Source organism: Echiichthys vipera (genome assembly GCF_963691815.1).
Source record: "Echiichthys vipera genome assembly, chromosome: 14".
NCBI lineage: Eukaryota > Metazoa > Chordata > Actinopteri > Perciformes > Trachinidae > Echiichthys > Echiichthys vipera.
The window spans coordinates 21,897,539-21,916,746 of NC_139839.1; the positions used below are offsets into that span (position 1 = coordinate 21,897,539).

A 19,208-nucleotide genomic window follows, 5' to 3' on the forward strand; every position below is an offset into this window, starting at 1 on the left:
GGACCAGAAAAACCCAAACATGCTTCAACAAATGCAAACATAACTGTGGGAAAATATTAGATATGACAGATTCAGGAACAATTCCAATTTTTGTACGGGTGACCACTAAATGGCTGTAGTTGGTCACAACTTAATCTGACCACTGAAGGATTTTAATTACTGTGGTTGATTATTGAAAAATGTACAGTTTCAAAGGATGTAAAATATAAGATAATAAGATATAAGCATCCTTAAATATACATATCTGTAAAAAGACAATCAAAGGCATTACAAACTTTGTCTTTCCTATAATTGCATCAAATCATTCAGGTGTAAATTATTAATTAAATTAAATGCAAGCTGCACGCTACAGAAATGCATTTTCCAGTATTTACCTTTTCTATGATAGTTAATTTTTAACCTCAGAAACAACTGCTGATAAAGGACTGAAAGCTCCTTGACAGCTGTATTTATAGTCATTTCTTTTGATTTAAGTACGTCATACACGGTTCTTTACCTGGCTAAAAGGTGAATGGCGGTTATCTATGAATTTTACATGTTTGCCTCTGTTTGTCCTGGTCCGGGCGTTTCTCTGTGCATCCACCCATGACTGTACAATGAAGAAAGTGCAAAGGAGCTCCACTTCTGGATGGATGGAGCAGGTGTCCCTTTAGAAATGTTCATCATCTGAATAAGTCATGGTAAAATACATATATATCCTTTCCGCATGCTTTTTTCGGTGTAAACTGTGTGACATTAAAGATAGAAACTGCAAAGTGATCCTGGTGCGTCAGGATTGAACACAAGCTCACGTCTGTTTCATGCAGAGTTGCTCTCTGTTCTGAGAGTGTGTCTCCTGCAAAATCACTGCGTTAAAGTATTCCTGCAGAAACGTTTCCTCCTCCCCCAGCGCAGATGGGTATCATACAGCCACTGATTTGCACCGGTAAGATATGCACGAGGCTGAGTCTGACAGAAGTTGTCATCTGCACAACATCACTCAAGGCAGAATGAGGACACTCGCTTGCAGCTGATCACACAGGCAAACAAACAAATTGCGACTGCGGGTGTGTGGAGAGACGGAGAGGGAGGGTTCAGTCTGTGGGGTGCCTGCAGACTCCTTTGAAAAGTTCTCTGCTTCTCATTCCAAAACAGCACAAAGTCAGCAGAAGCGAGGGAAAGAGAAGCCCCTTGTCCCCTTCAGGCCAGCAGGAAAAAGGCTGAATGAACTTAAAGCAGACATCTGAGAATCTCACAGCGTCCCAAACTGCACAGCAAATGAGTCAACTGCCAAAAGCCTGCTGGACAGACATGCAAGTCATTGATATGTGTTGATAAAGTCATTTGATATGTTACAACATGGATAGCTCTCGCACCATAACATTTGCAGTTATTTTTTACAGCTGTGTTATACACTATTTGTACACACAGTGATAAGGCCATCCTCATTTGCTTCTTGTATGCATACATTCAGACCACAGTGTGTGTGTGTGTGTGTGTGTTTGTGTGTGTGTGTGTGTGTATGTGTGTGTGTGTGTGTGTGTGTGTGTGTGTGTGTGTGTGTTTGTGTGTGTGTGTGTGTGTGTGTGTGTGTGTTTGTGTGTGTGTGTGTGTGTGTCTGTGTGTGTGTGTGTGTGTGTGTGTGTGTTTGTGTGTGTGTGTGTGTGTGTGTGTGTGTGTGTGTGTGTGTGTGTGTGTGTGTGTGTGTGTGTGTGTGTTTGTGTGTGTGTGTGTGTGTGTGTGTGTGTGTGTGTGTGTGTGTGTGTGTGTGTGTGTGTGTGTGAATGATTGACTTGGCCACAGAAACACTCAGTAATGCTACCCTCCAAATCCTGCCGATGCATTCCCTTTGAAACCTGAGTGCCTGTCTAATTCAGCATAATATTGAAGAAGTCTAATATGGTCCGCACCTCTGGGCCTCAGCACACAAAGTCCTGATGAGGAAGCTGTCTCTTGTTATAATGGGTCACTGCGACACTAATGACGACCCGCTAAAAGCCCACCAACAGGAAGAAAAAGAAAGGGAAGTCTTTGATATTTCCTCTTTCCTTCCTCCGTTGTGAAGGCGTCAGAGGTGAGGGTTTGCTCAGCCTGCCCTGTGTACGGTTTTGGCTCCCCATGGGAAAGGTGGTGAGGTGGTGTAACAATATATGGAAGATATTTCACCAGCTCCTGGAAAGGTCGGAGCACTTTGTCACAGAGAGGAGAGGTGACACAAGTGTACCATTGACCTGCAGCAGGTTTTTCATTACAGAGGCTGCATTGCTTCAAAATATCGGAGTCACTGTAGAAGAGCAGAAACATAAATACATTTGCAAACATGAAAGAAGAGCGTGAACTTATGTTACTGTAAACTGGTAAGGGAAATAGCAACCCCTGGTTCTACTCGATATCACCTCGACAGTATTTCAGGACTCTAAGCACTCAAACCCCAGAGATCCAAATATTCTCTTAAACTACATTTTCTATTCACGGTTGACATTTTTTCAGTAAGTTTGTATCGTTGGTGGCGGGGTACACCACTCTCATTCTAAGTTACCTTATTGCGCAGGGAATTTACAGGAAATAACACTTTGTTGCTCCCAGATGCCGACGTTCTGTGTAAAACAACTGGAGCGGTTTTATGCCAGATGGGAATAGATGGTGGACTATTACAGCAATGCTTGTTAAGCTGTAAGCTATTAATAAGTACCGGTATTAGCTACTCTGAACGTTGCTTTGTCACTTTTTAACCTGCCCGTGGGTCGACTCACGCATCACTACAGTGTGTCGTTCCTCCCTGCCTGCTTTCCCATTCACACAGACACTGTCTTGGGGCTGTTGCGGCTTTGTGACTTCCTCAGTTGTTGGCTCAGAGGTGCAACAGATTTGTCCCCCATTGCCTCTCTGTACCTTTCACACAGGTGGTGGAGTGTTATAAGGGCGCAAGAGCCCCGCTACAAACAGGCTGTGTGAGAGGTGCTTCTGTGGGAAAAGCCCTTGTGAGTCTGAGCTATGCTTGTTTAGGCTGAAGAGGTCAAAGGTTAAGTATTCTTGATGAATCTTGATCATTTGAAGCACTTTGAGTAAAACTGTTTTGGAATATTTTGAAATGTCTGGTGCAACAAGATGCCAGTTAGATGAGCAATTTCCTTGGAAAGTAACTCTACGGTATGATTACTCAAACTAGAAAGAAATTGAACAACATCTTACTTTCATTCAGTGGTGACACACTGAAAAAGCAGTAGTAAAAGTATATCTGTATTATATGCACTATGGTATCTGTGAAGCTAGATTGTGGGTCATTTTGGCTGAATCCTGGCCTGTGTAAACATATTAACTCTACAGCTACAATAAGAAAAGTAGATACCAGGTGTAGAAAATAAATGTCCTGTATATTCAATGCTATTACATTTAAAGGTTAACACATACAGTATTTAGATGCACATTTGTGATTTTCAGTCTGCACTATTCACATTTGAGTGACTTCAATATGAAGAAATGTGATATTTTCTTAATTTCTGACCAATCAGTATTATATTGGAGCTGAAACATTTTGTTAACCCCACGATGTTTTATAATACCTTGCATAACTCTAATTTTAGGGAAGCGTGGGAGTATATTACTGTTAAACTGTCACAATTTTCATTTGATGTTTGACTGAAAATGAAAAAGAAAATGTATTAGATTCAAATAAGTCAACTAATTTTAGTATGTAATATACTGTTTTTTTTTAAAAACTATTTCAATAGCAGCTACAGCTACCTTTAATGACTGTTTTCCAGGTGGAAGCATTGTTGGCGGTTGCCAGGAAGACCGTGACTGATAGGACAAAAACAAAAAAACAAAACAATGAAGTCAGAGTTCCTTTTTCTGAGGAAACTTTCTGAGGAAATAAATTCATTTGTTAGCTAAAGCTCGGGGTTGTACATTAAGATGAATGAATTGAGCAACATTCGCCTCATGACGCAGGTCCGCTGAATGCTCATTCTGTTTGACCTATTTAGATGGTCTGTAGTTTCATACACCTCACGACTGATCACAGTTATTATGTAGCTTATCTTAGAAGCTACACCCAAAACTTGAGTAAAAAGACACTTAATGTTGGACTTTTTGGACAGTTTCATTCGCTCACGTCAGTTACACATTAGCAGTTTCTTAAACTCAGGAGTTTAGAATTATGTGTCTAGATATGCAGGCGTGAGATTGATTACCATTATCCGCTCAGATTCACAAGCTACAGTCGCAGATACATGAATGAGTTTACAAAACATATTAGCTGATAAAGTGAAATGCATGCATACTAAAGGAATACTTTACCATCCAAATGAACATTTGAGTATTAATTAGCCAATCTACCCGGAATTCTGTGTTTTCTTTTTAAGAGCTGAAAAATGCCGGATGAGCTTGATATACAAATGATCATTTTGAGCAGATTGGTTATACATGTGTACAGAGTGTCATAAAGCGTAGGAGCAGAGGCAACAAGCACATAGCAGTGCACAGAGAGTGTGTAGGCTGTAAAAGCATTCATTCATTTGATATTATATCAACATGCTAATCTCTTACTGCTAATCTTTCCATTTATTGGGCAATAAAAACCCTGGGCTTTCTTTGTGTAAGTTACACCATAGTGAGGGGTGTTTACCTAACTTATTCAGGCACAAAAGTGGCTTAAAAAGGCCAGAAAACCAACTCTGAGTCTCTGAAAGTGTCAATTGCAGCAGGATGCTTCATTATTATTATTCTCTAGTATCTGTCCCATAGCAAAGATGTTCTTTTACTGAAGGTTAACATGCTTTATTGACAGTGGCAAATGTCTGGTAAAATACATGAATGTAATGGAAGTTATTGTTGAAAACCCCAAGTTATGTGTATTCACATCAGTTTGTACTAAGCCTCTGCACAGCTTAAGTCAAGGACATTTCCGTCTCCTGTCTCCTGGCTCTTGTCATCTCATCCTGGCCGTCTCCTTCCTCCAAAAATATAAATATTCTTGAAAAGAACAAACTTTGCTTTTTCAAACATTTGTTTGATGGTGGACCAAAGCGCAGCTCCTTATAGCCTTATTTCCACTGCAGCTTTTTGCCTTCAAGAAGCAGCCGAGCCGTGCGATCAGGAGGGGTCAGGAGGTGCTATGAGGCTGAGGAGGTGGTGGATGGTGGGTGGGAGGTAGCTGGCGGGTGGTGGGGGTACCAGCAGGCAGCAGCCTTTCATTATCATTGTAACTGGTAAGAATGACTCATGTAATTCAATTTAATAAATGGAAAATGAGAAGGCCCGCTGCTTCCTCACGGCGTCCGGGTGAACAGGGTGTGCCGCCAGCCAGAACAAAAATTGTGGCACCAGTAGAAGGGTGGATGGATTGTATTTACAGTTATAGATACATAATAGAACATGTGCATCATCACATCCTCATGTGTGGATTTGGGAATTGAATTGGCAAATATTGCCAGGCTCAGTTTATGGACAGGATGTGTGACTGCGCATTGTGTGCTGACCTAAAGTTGGCAACATATCCATGGCCTTTAACACATTGCTGAGAACACATTCCTTTTTTTCTATCTGAATAACTCTCCAAGAATGAACAAAGAAATGCTGAAGGCTACATGAATATGGTTGCTCTGAATGTACTGTACTAGCTCTGGTGATCAGTACATGTATGATCAGTACAATCCTGATTCCTCAGCAGTTCTTCAGGAAAATCAGCCATAAATCTGGTGTAGCAGAGAATGTAGGGGTCAACCTACAGTTTCACATCAATTTTCTTTATTTTACAAGACCCCTCATCGCCTGCGCTTGCCTGTGCCCCCCGAACAATGAGACTAAACAACATTGTTTTGCCTCCAGCTCTTTGTGAGTGCTGGTACTTAAGGTACCTTTGTTTCTGTTAGAAGCGGACCCTCTTTCACCCCACCCTGAGCCCTCTTTCCTGTTGATTGACGCCACCTCGGTCCAAGTCTGCACTCAGGCCACGATGGAGTGTCACTTTCACAACAAAAGTGCAATGATATCATCTTCCTCGCAGTCAACTTTGTGCATGTAGTTTGATTTTTTTCCATGTAATCTCCCAGAGGACTGATATGTTTCTCTGGTTTATTTTGCTGTGTTTGAAAATGTCCTCAAGGTGAACGTATCATATCTTACTATGGATCTCGGACAATGCCAGCATGTATGTCATAGTTCTGTGGGCAGTGTGTAAATGACCTTACTTAATCTTTCTGTTGTGTGTGACCATCTTATCAATATGTACACAACTTCTATTCTTAAACCAGAGACTACAAGAGAACTGAGGTCACACTATCACGTCCCTGTCATTATTGTAAGATATGAGCAGCACGTCAGTGTCTCTACAGACAGAAATAATGTTCCTTCCAGTTTATTTCCAAGTTTATGAACCACTTCCAGCTTAAAGGATCGGTTCACATTTTACTCCCAAAACTATACTCACATATCCATATCTATATTTAAAGAAATACAATTGTTCTTCCTGTTTGTACGGGCTATGGAGAATCCCCCCCTGCAAACCTCTAAATTATATAATTATGTTCAGAAGGTGTAAATCGTGCGCCAGGCGTCCAAGGTGAACATCTTCTGGCATGTTAGATCAAGGTAGGCCCGGTGCGATTGGAAACATGGCCCTGCTTCTTGGTTATGATTGGCTCGTCTGTGGACTTTCCTTTTTCTGCCTCGTTCCAAAACACACCGATGATTAGATCAGAAGAACAAAAAAGCAAGTAGAAAACAGCATACATGTTGTACTGTAGCCACATACTGTCACTGTACTTTTAACAAAAAATCCGGATCATGTTCTGCTTTTTTGCTTTCTACTGCATTTCTCTCATATCTGTGCATCCACCTCTCTTATCCCTCTATGAACTACCGTCTACAGTAGGCCAGACTAATCCAGATCACTTTCCCAAAGCTATGCTCCTAAAAGGGATTACAGTTGTTAACCTATCGCTTTAAGTGACTCTCCCAGGTCGGCCTCAGAGCCAAGTCTGTCTACTTTACTGACTCCACTTTCATCGGCCCGACACCGGGAGCAGTGAGCCGCCTCTGCAGCAGCTGGTCTCATCGCCTCTTAAACAGACGCCACAGTGCTTCTTGGACACCTCACAGGACCAGAGCACTGATTTGGATGCAAACTAGGCCTTCAGATAATAACACTACAGCTGGTTATGGGACCGTTGTGGTGGTTTTGACCACAGCCACCTCTGACCTCCCCTGCAATTGAAACCCAAGTGTTGCTGAAAGAAAGGACGGCGTTTTTGAAAAGGCTGATTAAATCATTGTTCTGCTCTGAGAGATCAAAAGGCTTTAAGTTGATCCACATTCTCAGCTTTTATCACAGAGATGAGATACACACTGATGTCAGCCTCTGTGTCAGATAACAACATATTATCCCCATTGATTGGGAATGAATGCTAATGGCTGTAACAGTGTTTGTGTTGTGATAAGTAAGCTCCGGAAAAGATATTAGCAGTTAATGACCCCCTACTGTTTTCTTACAATGTTCTCTGAATGAAAGCCATTGAGTGCTTAAGGACAAAGCAACATTCTGCTCATAGCCTATCTCTCCTGAGTTCAATTTAAGAGGAAATGAATGTTTGGCCCTTTTTGATTGCTTCCTCCAGCGGGGGTCGTTTTCGCTGGTTAGCTGCTGCTACATTACTTGGCAGGAAAGGAGTTATTCTCCACCACTGGCTACTGTTAAATATCATAACCAACGTAGCTGGCAGATACTGGCATGAGTTATGTCACTGGCAGCACAATAACTAGGTTAGCAGGTGTATCAATTGGATTAGAGTTAAGTTGATTGGGCCATGGATATCTCTTGGTGACAGCTTGGCGTGGAGACGCACACACTGAAGCATCGATCAGACAGCATGACATGCAGGAAGCAGGGACGTCACACATGGAGAGGCGGTAAAGGTGACAGTGTTTGTTTTCTCCAGACTACATGGACAAAGAGTGGCCCAGTGACCTTAAACTGCAGGTGGATATCTGATGGGCTGCTGCATGTGTTTCAGGGTAGGTCACTTTCAGTATGAGGATGCCTCTGGTTTCTCCCAGGGAGAATGGCGCCCTTTGTCCAAGAGACCCCTGGGACCTGGGGCATTTGAGTGGAGATTTAGGAGTTAGTGAGGTTGTATTGGTCCTAGAAGCCTGACTAGAAGACCAAGGTACCCCTGCCAGATATTAAGGACCCCCCCTTTGATCCCCTGTCCCTTCTGATGCTTAACTGAAGAAGCAATAGAGGCCTGAGTAGGGGGAATGAAGGAGAGGCTTTCATTCAACCTTTTGTCTATACTCTCTCCTTCTGCATGCGTGTCTCTGTGAGAGGCTGCTGTCTTCCTAAGCCTGTCCATCACAATAAGCCTTTTGATTCCTTAATGACAGGAGGGGGGACGGGGACATGAAGTTTGAGGCCGGTAAGAAAAAGAAAGACGTGTGTTGTCTCACAGATTTGAACGTGTTAGTGTTACTCCTCTGGTAGCTTTCATAATGATCTTCGTATCATACAACAATTACTCAGCTATGTGTGGGTGTGTAAGTAAACTCTGGCCAAAAACAGCCTCTACAACATCGAGGACAAGTCAATTAGAAAAGGATTAGGGGTTGAGATCCGTTAGCGCCCTCAGACTCTTTGAACAGGCCGAAGGGGAATCGGACAGGAACGTGAGAAGCTTGTCTGTGCGTCTGAGCTAGCAGACAAACAACAGAGCCAACAGAGTGTATTCGAATATCAGTTTTCACAGTGCAGAGATATGTGGACAGCGCTAAGACACTGAGGCTAAATACTGTTTTGAACTGTGCCTGTGCAAGCAGAAGAGACTGTCATTAAAAAGGCATGTTGTTTATTCTTTCGGGACACATTCTCCATATTATTTATGACACTTTCAAGCATTACAAGCAGACAATCTCATACACTTGAACATCATAAGTAAACTCGATTGGTCATGAACAACTTGATGCTTCATATATGGGTTTGCATTCAGTACTATATATAAACTTTGCAATACATAAATAACAATAACTGTGCATCTCATATCAATATACACATTCAGTACATAAATACATGTGTACAATGACACAGCATAGAAATATAGCTTGATGCCTTATGAAACTATGGAAAATATACAGATTCCTTGCTCGATCACAACAATAAATCTTGCTGGGAAATTGCACAGATCTCTCACTAGAATACATAACGAGTCCTCCTGAATAAATGAGCGAGAACTCAGTGGGGTGTAATTCACAGTCGATAACATTCAGTGCATCCGAGACCCTGTAATGCAAGCCATGAACACAGTCACATGTTCTCAAGATAAGCTCACTGAACTTTACGGGTCAAAAAATGGGAAATGGAATGCCTGAGGTGTGTGAAGGAATTTGGCGAGCACGGTTTTGTGTGCGCAGCCTCCCTCCATCTACACGTTGCTCATTATGAACATCTGGAACATCAAGACATGCAGATTCATGCGGGTGTTTGAGATGCATGAAAATAACGATGCTGTTTTGAAAAGATGAGCGGCATTGTCGTGCGCAGGCTGTTCCTTAGAAGTGTTGTGGCACCTCACGCTGCAGATGCTCTCCTCCTCCCACTGAAACCAGGCGGCCCCGCCCTTTATTAGCATTAGCATCTCTGCGGCTTCATCTTTGTCTCAGGTGTCTCTGGGAGGAGCTAGCCTGAAACTCTGCTCCTGACACTGGATTCTCAGAGAAAGGCAAGACCTCACGCCCCCCTCCCCCCACCCCCCACCCCCTTTTCCTAGACCAACTGCTGACTGAGTTGCTGCACGGGTTTCACCTGGACTTTGAAAGGAAAGCCAAACTGCTGACTCCTTTGACCACTGGCTTTGAAATGGAGCGTGTTTATTTGACTCAGTTCTGCTATTAATAGCTCCATGTCTTTCACATGGCCTGTTGAGAACAGCACACCCATGCCAGATCATGGGGCTGACATTGGCACTCAGGGCTCAAACCATTGGCGATTCGTACAAACACGAAGCAGAGACTAAATTTACCTGACATTGGACAAGGAGGACGAGGTCAAAGTGTACGAGCGTGTGCTGGTGTTTATAGGACAATGCTGTGGAAAATTAGGACTTAACTAAGGGATCTGGTGTGGAGTTTGAATTCAGTTGTCACTTTGAGTGCTTGGTAAACTGTTTTATGGCACATTCATAATGCTGAAATAAGACCTTCAATAAGCATGCATGAATGCTGATCGAACCCTTACAGCACCTTTCCTAAGGCGTCCTCAATCGCCTTTGTCATTTGTGTTGTAAGGGAGGAACACCAAGAGAGTCGTGCCTGCACTACGACGTGGTCCATAATCTTAGCAACCATGCGAGGAAGAGGTTACAAACTAGGGTTCAGCTGAGGAGTGATACAGAACTTTGTGTGTTCATGGATGTCGCAGTGCAGCTCGGGATGCCTCGCTCTAGTTGGGACGGGACAGTCCCAAGGCCGTGGCGATGGCGGCCACGAGGAGGGCGGAACTGGCCAGGATCACTGCGCCTCCTGACCGGAACACCTGCCGACCGTTCAGGGGCTGGACCGGCCTGAAGGTCCCCACCATCTGCTTTCCATCGTTGAACTTGAGCTCAGAAAACGCCCGGAGCTGGAGGAATAGAGACGAGCACAAATATTAGGCTCCAGTTTCTGGAAAGAGATTTTCAAGCTGTGTAAGTCTGTGAATGAAGTGTTTTCATCTAAACATGTACATCAGAATGTAAGTACATTTACTCATGTACTGTACTTGAGTACAATGTTGAGGCCCTTGTACTTTACTTGATTATTTCCATTTTATGCTACTTAAAGTGAGATTCAGGTGTGAAATCATCACAGGGTCTTTTTTGGTCAATTTGGTCATCAAATAAGTCATCAAGACAATTTTTCTGGGTATGAATGATTAACGGAGAGATCCTGGAGAGTTGCTAACAACTGACTGTGGCTAACAGTGATTAGCTCAGGGCAGTACGGTGAAGGCATTAAAAGGTCTTTTTTAACCACTAATACTGCTCAAATTAACACCAAACCTCTGCAGTAGCACGAGAAGAGTCCTTACACATAAAACAAAGCACCAATGGGCTCCTTCCTTTAGTATTGACTTTGGTAATCAACTTGAATGGACTTTACTTCGAGACGCAGCTGGTACACTCTTTTAATAAACTCCAGGTTCACTAACTACCTTGATGCTTCATTTCTGTGTAGGGACTCTTCTCATGCTACTGCAGAGGTTTGGTGTTTTTTTGAGCAGTATTAGTGGTTCAAATTCACTTTAATGCCTTCACCGTGCTGCCCTGAGCTAATCAGTGTTCTCTCCGGGGTATCTCTGTTAATCGTTTGCCGAAAAAGGTCCTTGAGCTGGAATTTTCACTTTGAACTGTTTGCTTCTCTACATTTCTGAGGGAAATGTACTTTTTATTGCGCTACATTTATCTGTTTGCTATAATTGCTTTACAGATGAAGAGCTCACATAAGAAAACATATGAATTTATATGCTTATAAATTATAAATACATTGTTACAGACAAAACCAGTGGTTCCCTCACTTTGTGGTATGTGAAACGGTACAAAAGAGCAGTGTTGAGGTGGGGCCCCTTGTCACATTTCAGATGTGATGAGTTGCTGGTAGATCCCAAAAATTCCACCACATTACCCTTTTAAGTTCTCCAGAGGAGACATAACGATAATAATCAGATATTTCACAAAACAAGCCAAAGACAACTAGTAAAAATGAACAGTACAAAGAACATAGAACTTTCTTCCTCAATACTTCATTAATAATCTATAATCAGTATTTTAGATTGTTATATCAGTGACTTTACTTAATAGAGGATCTAAATACTTCTCCCACTGTTCAGTAAACTGTTTTCCCCGCGTTTTCTGGTCATTTGTTCTCACCTGATCTGTGCTCAGAGGGATGGGATGCTCAAACACAGTCCAAATCACAGCCTCGGTGCACCCTGGGGTGGTCAGAGAGCCCTTGTAGCGGTAATAGGTGGTCAGATTCTGCTCAGCTGGGATTAGTTGTGCCAGGGAGATGGGAGACAGAGAAGTGTTGCCATCTGAAAACAGAAAAGCCACAGATGAAATGTGAGCAACACTGCTGCACAGAGCTGTCTCTAGTTGCTTATATTCAACTCCAGCACTTACTCGAAGCTTTGATGTTTCGCAGAGCGTTGATGACGGGTTCATACTTTTTGTTTGCGCTGTTAGACCTCTGAGAATGTAAATGTACACATTATACAGATAATCGCTTCATATGTTTCAGCAAAGTTTCATCACAACTTGAGGTCTGTTCTGTAATATCAGTTTGATTTCAATGACACAGCACTCAAAATGGTTACCTCGTAGAAGAACCCAAGGACGGCGACTCCCTGTGGGTCTGATAGCGCTGTTGTCAGGTCAATGTATTGGTGCTTCATGTGCACAATGTGCAGCTGTTGAGACAATATTACTGAGGTTACATCTTCCACACAAATCATGTCGTCGTGTGTAGAATCTTATTGGAGATGGGACCAACAAAAAAGCCACGGTTTTATCAGTTTACAGATATTGCAACATTTATAAAGTAGATTTCATGCTCTGACAATAGAACCCCATACAGAACCTATCAACTCAAAAACGTTTCTTGAAAAAGTTTCATAACCAATTTAACACCAGTTTTATCACCAATCACAAACTCAACTGGCATACCCATAAATAATAGATTTAGAGGCCCAAACTGTATTATTAACCATTTGAAGGATGCCTGGTGATGTGAGATATTGTCAAGAAATTCCTTGAACACACCAAAGCCAGCAATTTATTGTTCCTACTAACAAATTTGAGTATCCAAAGCCTGATCTTTGTTATTCCTCTGTGTGCCATAGTTTTAAAAAAAACTGTTAAAAACACATCAATGAGCCACATCATCACGCTGGGGGACATTACTACTATGAAGGCGTGGCGTGGTTTATTTTCAGTCAACTCTTCATACACCATGCTGTAAAATACTTCCCAACCAATGCACTATTTACTTCTGTTTGAGTAGAGTTGGCTTAGCAAGAACCTATTGAGCCTTTTGAAAAATACATATATTTGTGGTCTGTTTTTAAAGATTTATGTCTTGATGAATGGGCTTGAGGCTGGGAGCCACAGGCAGGGTAGAGATGGGGAAGTATTGAAGGACAGGCTAATGCACTTTTAGTCTTGGTCTTTTAATGGGAAAAATACACCAGCCTCACCCTTTGGATTTACAGTATATTCACAAACACATTTGAAAAGTTACATTTTTTAGAGAAAACCTTTAACAGATTCAGTCAATAACGTGACTAAAGACAGGCTGTGTGTGTTAATTGCAAGGTTTAGGCACCTCCATGGGATACTGCTCTCCATCGATGGTGTGTTCGGAGCCGGGCCCTCCATTGTTGCCCCAGTGCAGGTGGAACTGCACAGCTTTGTAAGTGGTCGGCAGGCCTCCACCTGAGATGGTGCTCATGTGAGGAACTCCAACCTGAACTGTAGCGGACACACACACACACACACACACACCGAGTCATAAAGAAGTCAGCCTCACATCATGGTTATATGATGTTGAATGGAAGATGTGCCCACCTGAGTGGCCGTTGTTCTTGATGCTGCCTCGGAAGATCTGTTGGTAGTTGTCGAACTCAAAAGGAGTCAGTCGCTCGTCTTTCAACGTCTTTCTGGTGACGATGTTGATGGGCGACTGGTATCTTCCGTCACAGTCGCTGTGGGCATGGTTCCACTTGTCTGGCCCTTAAAACACAATAAACAGCCGAGTTGGCCTGAGTCTGTTTTTAGAGTGAGACTCAGGCAGCACTTCAGACTTGGTAATGGTCTTCTTTTAGTGGCCGACAGTGTCCAAACCTCTTTGATTGCTTTTCAATTATACCGCTGCTTTTGATACGGATTAGACTATAATTGAATGTCTTAAGCATTAGGTAAGCATATCGGGTAATGCTTTAGATTGTTTTTTATTCTTATCCCTCTGACAGGAACCGGTATTTTTTTTTGGTACCACCTAGATCAGGGTTTCAAGCTACTGAGGCGACACTAAAAGCTGGAGTTAAACACTTCAAACCACTGACTGGTCAGAGAGAATAGTCGCTAGCACAACACAGGACATCCTGCACATCCTTCAACTCCAGGGACATTATGCAACTGCCGTTAACTGTAGTTCAGTCTTAAATCTGGTTATCTCAGAACTTCCTTCAGTCAGACTCAAATAAATCAGAAGTTATTATCATAGATCACATTATTGTAACTGTCCGAGTCAGTACAACCTATCCACACTGGTTGCGTCAGCAAGATTGCATGTTTGCACTAATTTTAGCGTCTCTACATTGGTTGCAAGTACGCTTCAATCACGTACAGTATAAGGCCTGTATGGGTTTGGCTCCTGACTATATTACTGACTTGCTAACCCTGGAACAACCTGCAATCAGGCCGGCGAGTTCTTTATTTTAATTTCAATCTCTCTAAAAAAACACATTTTTTAAGAATAGAAATTTCTCAGATTTCACTGTTTCACTGGATTTGTTCGTTTTAATTTCATTTGTAAAAATGTATCATTATTTTAATGTTGTTTGTATTTTATTGCACTTCACATCTGTTGGTTTTACGTCCTAGGTGTAGCACTTTGTAATCTGCTTTTGAAAAGCACCATAAAAATAAAGTTATCGTTATAATCAAACAATGTACATGTTTTGTATTTAAATAAGCTTACCGTTACACTGATGATCACAGGTGAACTGGGACTGATAACACCAATCTGAAACACAGAATCAGACAAAAGCTCCAGATTTGAAGTCAACAGCAAATAATGTAAAGATCCCAGGGAACACAGTAGCAGTCTGCTTTCTTAACCTCTGGCTGACCCCAGCCTCAGCCTATTGTTTCTTCTCAACATATACACTGACAACTGTCCAGCTAGTAGGTATTTACAAATGTCTACTTTTATTAATTGTTTATTTTTTCCCCCTTACTGCAAACAGTGAATTGTTCTCAGCGTTGGTTGAAGTCAGCTGTTATTCCCGGCCATACAAAAAAACCCAATACACAGGAATTCTCTTCCTATTCACAAAAAAGTTGGCGTTTGTGCTTTATCTTTCCGTGCTTTCAGAATAAACAGAGCCAATCTTTTGCATCCGCGAGGTCCCATTCTCACATGTTTGTCTGGTGCTTTATTAATATTTCACAATTGGTTTGCATGTTTCCACCTCAGACTCGGAGACAAATATCTGCAGCTATCTCACAAATCAAATATTTATGAAAAACACACATGCCATTGAAAAAATATGGGGAGGGTGTCCCGCTCTGTGACTGGTGCGAGGACTTCTCCCGGTGTTTGTGAAGGAAGTCAGTGTTTGGTTTCTTTGCCTGCGATGGCATGATAATGGCTACTGCAAATAAACGCAGCAGGGGGCTAAACACTTCACTTTGATTCTTATTCTTGTTTCAGGATTTGCATGTGTGTGACTGGAGAGGAAAAACAATCTTACAGCGCAGAAATGAGTAATTACTCTGTGACTACAGCCTGGCGACTCACTTTCACCTGCTGCATGGTCTGACAGCATGGGTGGTAGCTGTGCAAATGTGTCAATTTCTCTCCTCAGAAATCTGCAACTAAAGTCAGTTTTATTCAGGGCCTCAGCTGCGTGACTCCTTCAAAATAAGACAAACCAATCACATCTGATAATAACTGTGATAATAAAGCTGTCAGTCATGGTCAAAATGTTTTACAGAAAGAACATTACCTCAAGTACTGTACTGAGGAACACATTAGAAATACTTAACTTGAGTATGATCATTTTATGCTACTTTATACTTTCATCACAGTACATTTCAGAGGGGAAATATTTTTACTCCACTACATTTATTTACTGAACCAAGAGTTTATAAAAAACATATGATGAGCTCATAGAATACTATTCAGCTAACAGTATTTCAAAGTTAAAGCTAGTTCCACCTCTATCAACTACAGTATGAACAGAACTAATATCAGGAGCCATTCCTCTGCTTTGGGAAAAATACTTTTACTTAAGTAATATTTCAGGGATTTATTTTAATTAGTGTCTTTACAGTATTAAGTGATATTTCTGTTTATCACTGAATCGATGGGTCTACTTCCTCCATCACTGTCTATAAGTATAAATATATATTTGCATGGCTCGTAGTCGCTTGTTTTGATCCCAGCCAATCAGATCTTTGTCCGCACAATTCTTGACCAATCGGCGCTGCGCTTTGATCTGTTGCGCGGCTCGGGAGCAAACGAACAACATGAATGAGTTTCGAGGGAGGCAAGAAAAGGAGCAAACTGAGGAAACGGTCAAGAGGCAAACAAAAGGCAGCGAAAGGAAAACAAATAGGCCGCGTCTGCCTGCGCGCCGACCGCAGTAAAAACGCCGGACGGATCGTTTCATGCCATTGTGCTGTGAGCCAGCTCCAGACATAAACTGTGCTCTGTAGACACAAAGACACGGTTCAAAGGAAGAGGGGAGATTGACACTTTGCCACGCTAGTCCTCGTAGGCCTACCCCGCCATGTGCCAACACGCGCCTCCAACTGTCACATGAGGCGTTGAGAGAGTTTGTTGTCCAGTGCCTTTACTACGAAATGGGTAAAAACGTTTGACAACAGACACACAGCACGTGTTCCTCTGATGCAGGCGCCCTGGACCAAACTTCTATCCACCGGGACTCTATCCATCTATCTGCGGGTCCTTGGCAATGAAACATACCGATAGGATTCAACGCGCCGCGGCTCCGGTGCTCCACTCAGGCTGCGTGTGATGAAGCGCAGGGTGCTGCTCAGAACACCGCATGGATGAGCGCGCTGAGCGGCCCATCTGATACAAGTGAACATCGCTGAATGCGTTTCAGTGTCTATACTAAAATAGTAAAACTAAACATATATTATAAAGATTGCATTTATACCACAGGGACTCAAGGATCGGATCAATTATTGGAATAGTCTAAGCGCTTAAAGCGTTAAGTAGCATGTTCCATCATTTACCCTCTGCTCTATTCACTCTAGATGATTGCATCTGTGTCTTAATTGGATATCTCGGTATTCTGAATAGCCCTGAATTAATTTCAAAGCCTGCTTTCGTCACATTTATCAGACAGATGGAATCCACAAGAGAAACACACCAGGGGGGCGAGGGTGACACGTTCTTCTAATGCGCGCATTCCTGATCCCGTGAATACTGATTCGTCCCTTCAGCCTGCCAGTCGTTAGTTAGTGCTAATTAGATGTATTCGTGTGTTGGTGCGAACCGCGGCACGTTCTCACTGAAAGGAACCAGAGTCAGAGTCACCCGCTGTTCATTTGGAGACATTGGCGGCGCGCAGCTCGATGCGTCTCTCTGCGGCAACAAGGACGCAAACGTCTGTGATTGGCTCAGTGTGGATGTGAGCAGGTGCACGAGAGAGAGAGAGAGACAGAGAGGGGGGGTGTCCGGACCACAGAGGGTATCTCAGCTCGGTCAGGTCTGGTTCTGTCTCCGGCTCAGCTGATCCAGGATCTGTCCTCTCTTGTCCTTGAGCAGGGAGCTCAGAGCGCAGAGGGGAAAATGCAAGTTTCAGATAAGCAGGTCGGACTCACGGAGGAATTTCCACTGCCACATCAGGGTGATGGATGTGTGTGTGTGTGTGTGTGTGTGTGTCTGCGGAGAGAGCGTCACACGGGCGGTTTTGGTGCTGTTTTGGTGCGAGGGGAGCCTCTCTGTCTGTCTCTGTGTGTCTCTCTCTTTTTTCTTCTCTGCAGAACATCTTTATGGACCTTTTGGATTATTATTATTTGTTCTTTTTTTATTCCGCATTATATCAACTTTGTAGCTGAATAAAGTAACTGGCACTGTTGGAAAATATGGTAAAAAAAGCAACTTTATGCTGCCGGTGTCATTGAGAGGCTTTCTGATTCATTCACTTCACGCTTATTGTTCAGTGTTACTATTATTCATATTATATTAATTGAGATCAATTACATGCTTGCATGTAAAGAAAAAAACTCCCCAAAATGATATGATCAGAAAACTGAGGAGTACATTTTAAGATCAGGCTGAAATTCTGCAGATATCAAATGTCCTTTGCTGTTAATATGAGATGATACATATGTCATTAATCACTTAATTAACCCAGCAAGTTCTGTTTATTTAACATCTGAACAGTGTGAAAAGAAATCCCAGCATCTCACTAAATAAATCCCCCCTCCAGTTGTTTGATATGGAAGCAGACTCACCTCCTGCTCCCGTGCAGATGGTCCAGAAGGATGCCAGGAGAACGGGCACGATGAGCTGCTGCATTTTTGGAGCTGAGTCGACCGAGCCAAGGCAACAACACAATGACTTGTTTTTCCAATGTGATCGCATTCTTGCAGGGGGTCTTATACTTATCTATCACCATACCCCGACAGGAAAGAAAGAGTGGCCCCTCCCCCTTCAGGCATCGCCTCTAATAAAGCTCTCCACTGATAAGAGCTCCGATGGGGGGGCCCCATCAATGGGCTCCTGGTGCACCGGAGCCAGACCCAGCGCGCTCATACCTGTCAGGGGGCTGATAGAAACACTTCCTGGTGATTAAGAGCTATCTGACAATGTGATGGCTAACAGGTAACTAAAGCTGGCACTCTCAGGATAAACTGTGACGAAAGAGAGGTGTTTTATTTAGTCTCATCCTGCACTGCTCCCTTTACATTAAAAACTTAGAAAAATATTTGTATTTCACAGTCAGTACTTCATTTATTCAGCTTCTTCCATATTTTTGTTGAAGCTGTATGATAAAAATACTCCTTTACAATTAGACGTCCTAAATTAAATATAGAAATGTATTAGCAACAAAATAAAATGCTGGGTGATACCTTTCAGTGTTATATTATTGTGATAATTATTTGATTGGATCCGTATTATTTATGCATTGATATAAATATGTAGTAAGGTTTTACTTGGTGAGGGGGGTAAATAATAACTCATCTATAATAATGTTTCACATTTTATAAACCGATAGTGTGTTTTAATCTGAAAGAGTTGAGTATATAAGTAAATGTGTATACAATAGAAATACTCAGATAGAAGTAACTCAAATTGTAACTGAGTAAATGTACTCAGTTACTTCCCACGACTGTTTTTATACACTCTTTTCAAACACATTTTTAGTCACTTCTAAGGAAATTTGGGATCTACGCTAGAATTAAGTTCATTTCTGTGGTTTGGGATGACTGAGACACACACAC

At 42.3% G+C, this 19,208-nt stretch overlaps 1 protein-coding gene across 1 annotated transcript; it reads right to left on the reverse strand.

Moving 5' to 3' along the window:
* Positions 1 to 10,408: 10,408 nt before the first annotated feature.
* On the reverse strand, positions 10,409 to 18,282 carry ca4a (carbonic anhydrase IV a; the record flags this gene model as incomplete). The annotated part of the gene is made up of 8 exons (XM_083926646.1): positions 10,409 to 10,588; positions 11,874 to 12,037; positions 12,126 to 12,192; positions 12,320 to 12,412; positions 13,327 to 13,472; positions 13,569 to 13,733; positions 14,704 to 14,748; positions 18,219 to 18,282. The coding sequence occupies 8 exons, from the start codon at positions 18,280 to 18,282 to the stop codon at positions 10,409 to 10,411; spliced, it is 924 nt and encodes a 307-aa protein (XP_083782772.1).
* Between the last annotated feature and the right edge of the window lie 926 nt (positions 18,283 to 19,208).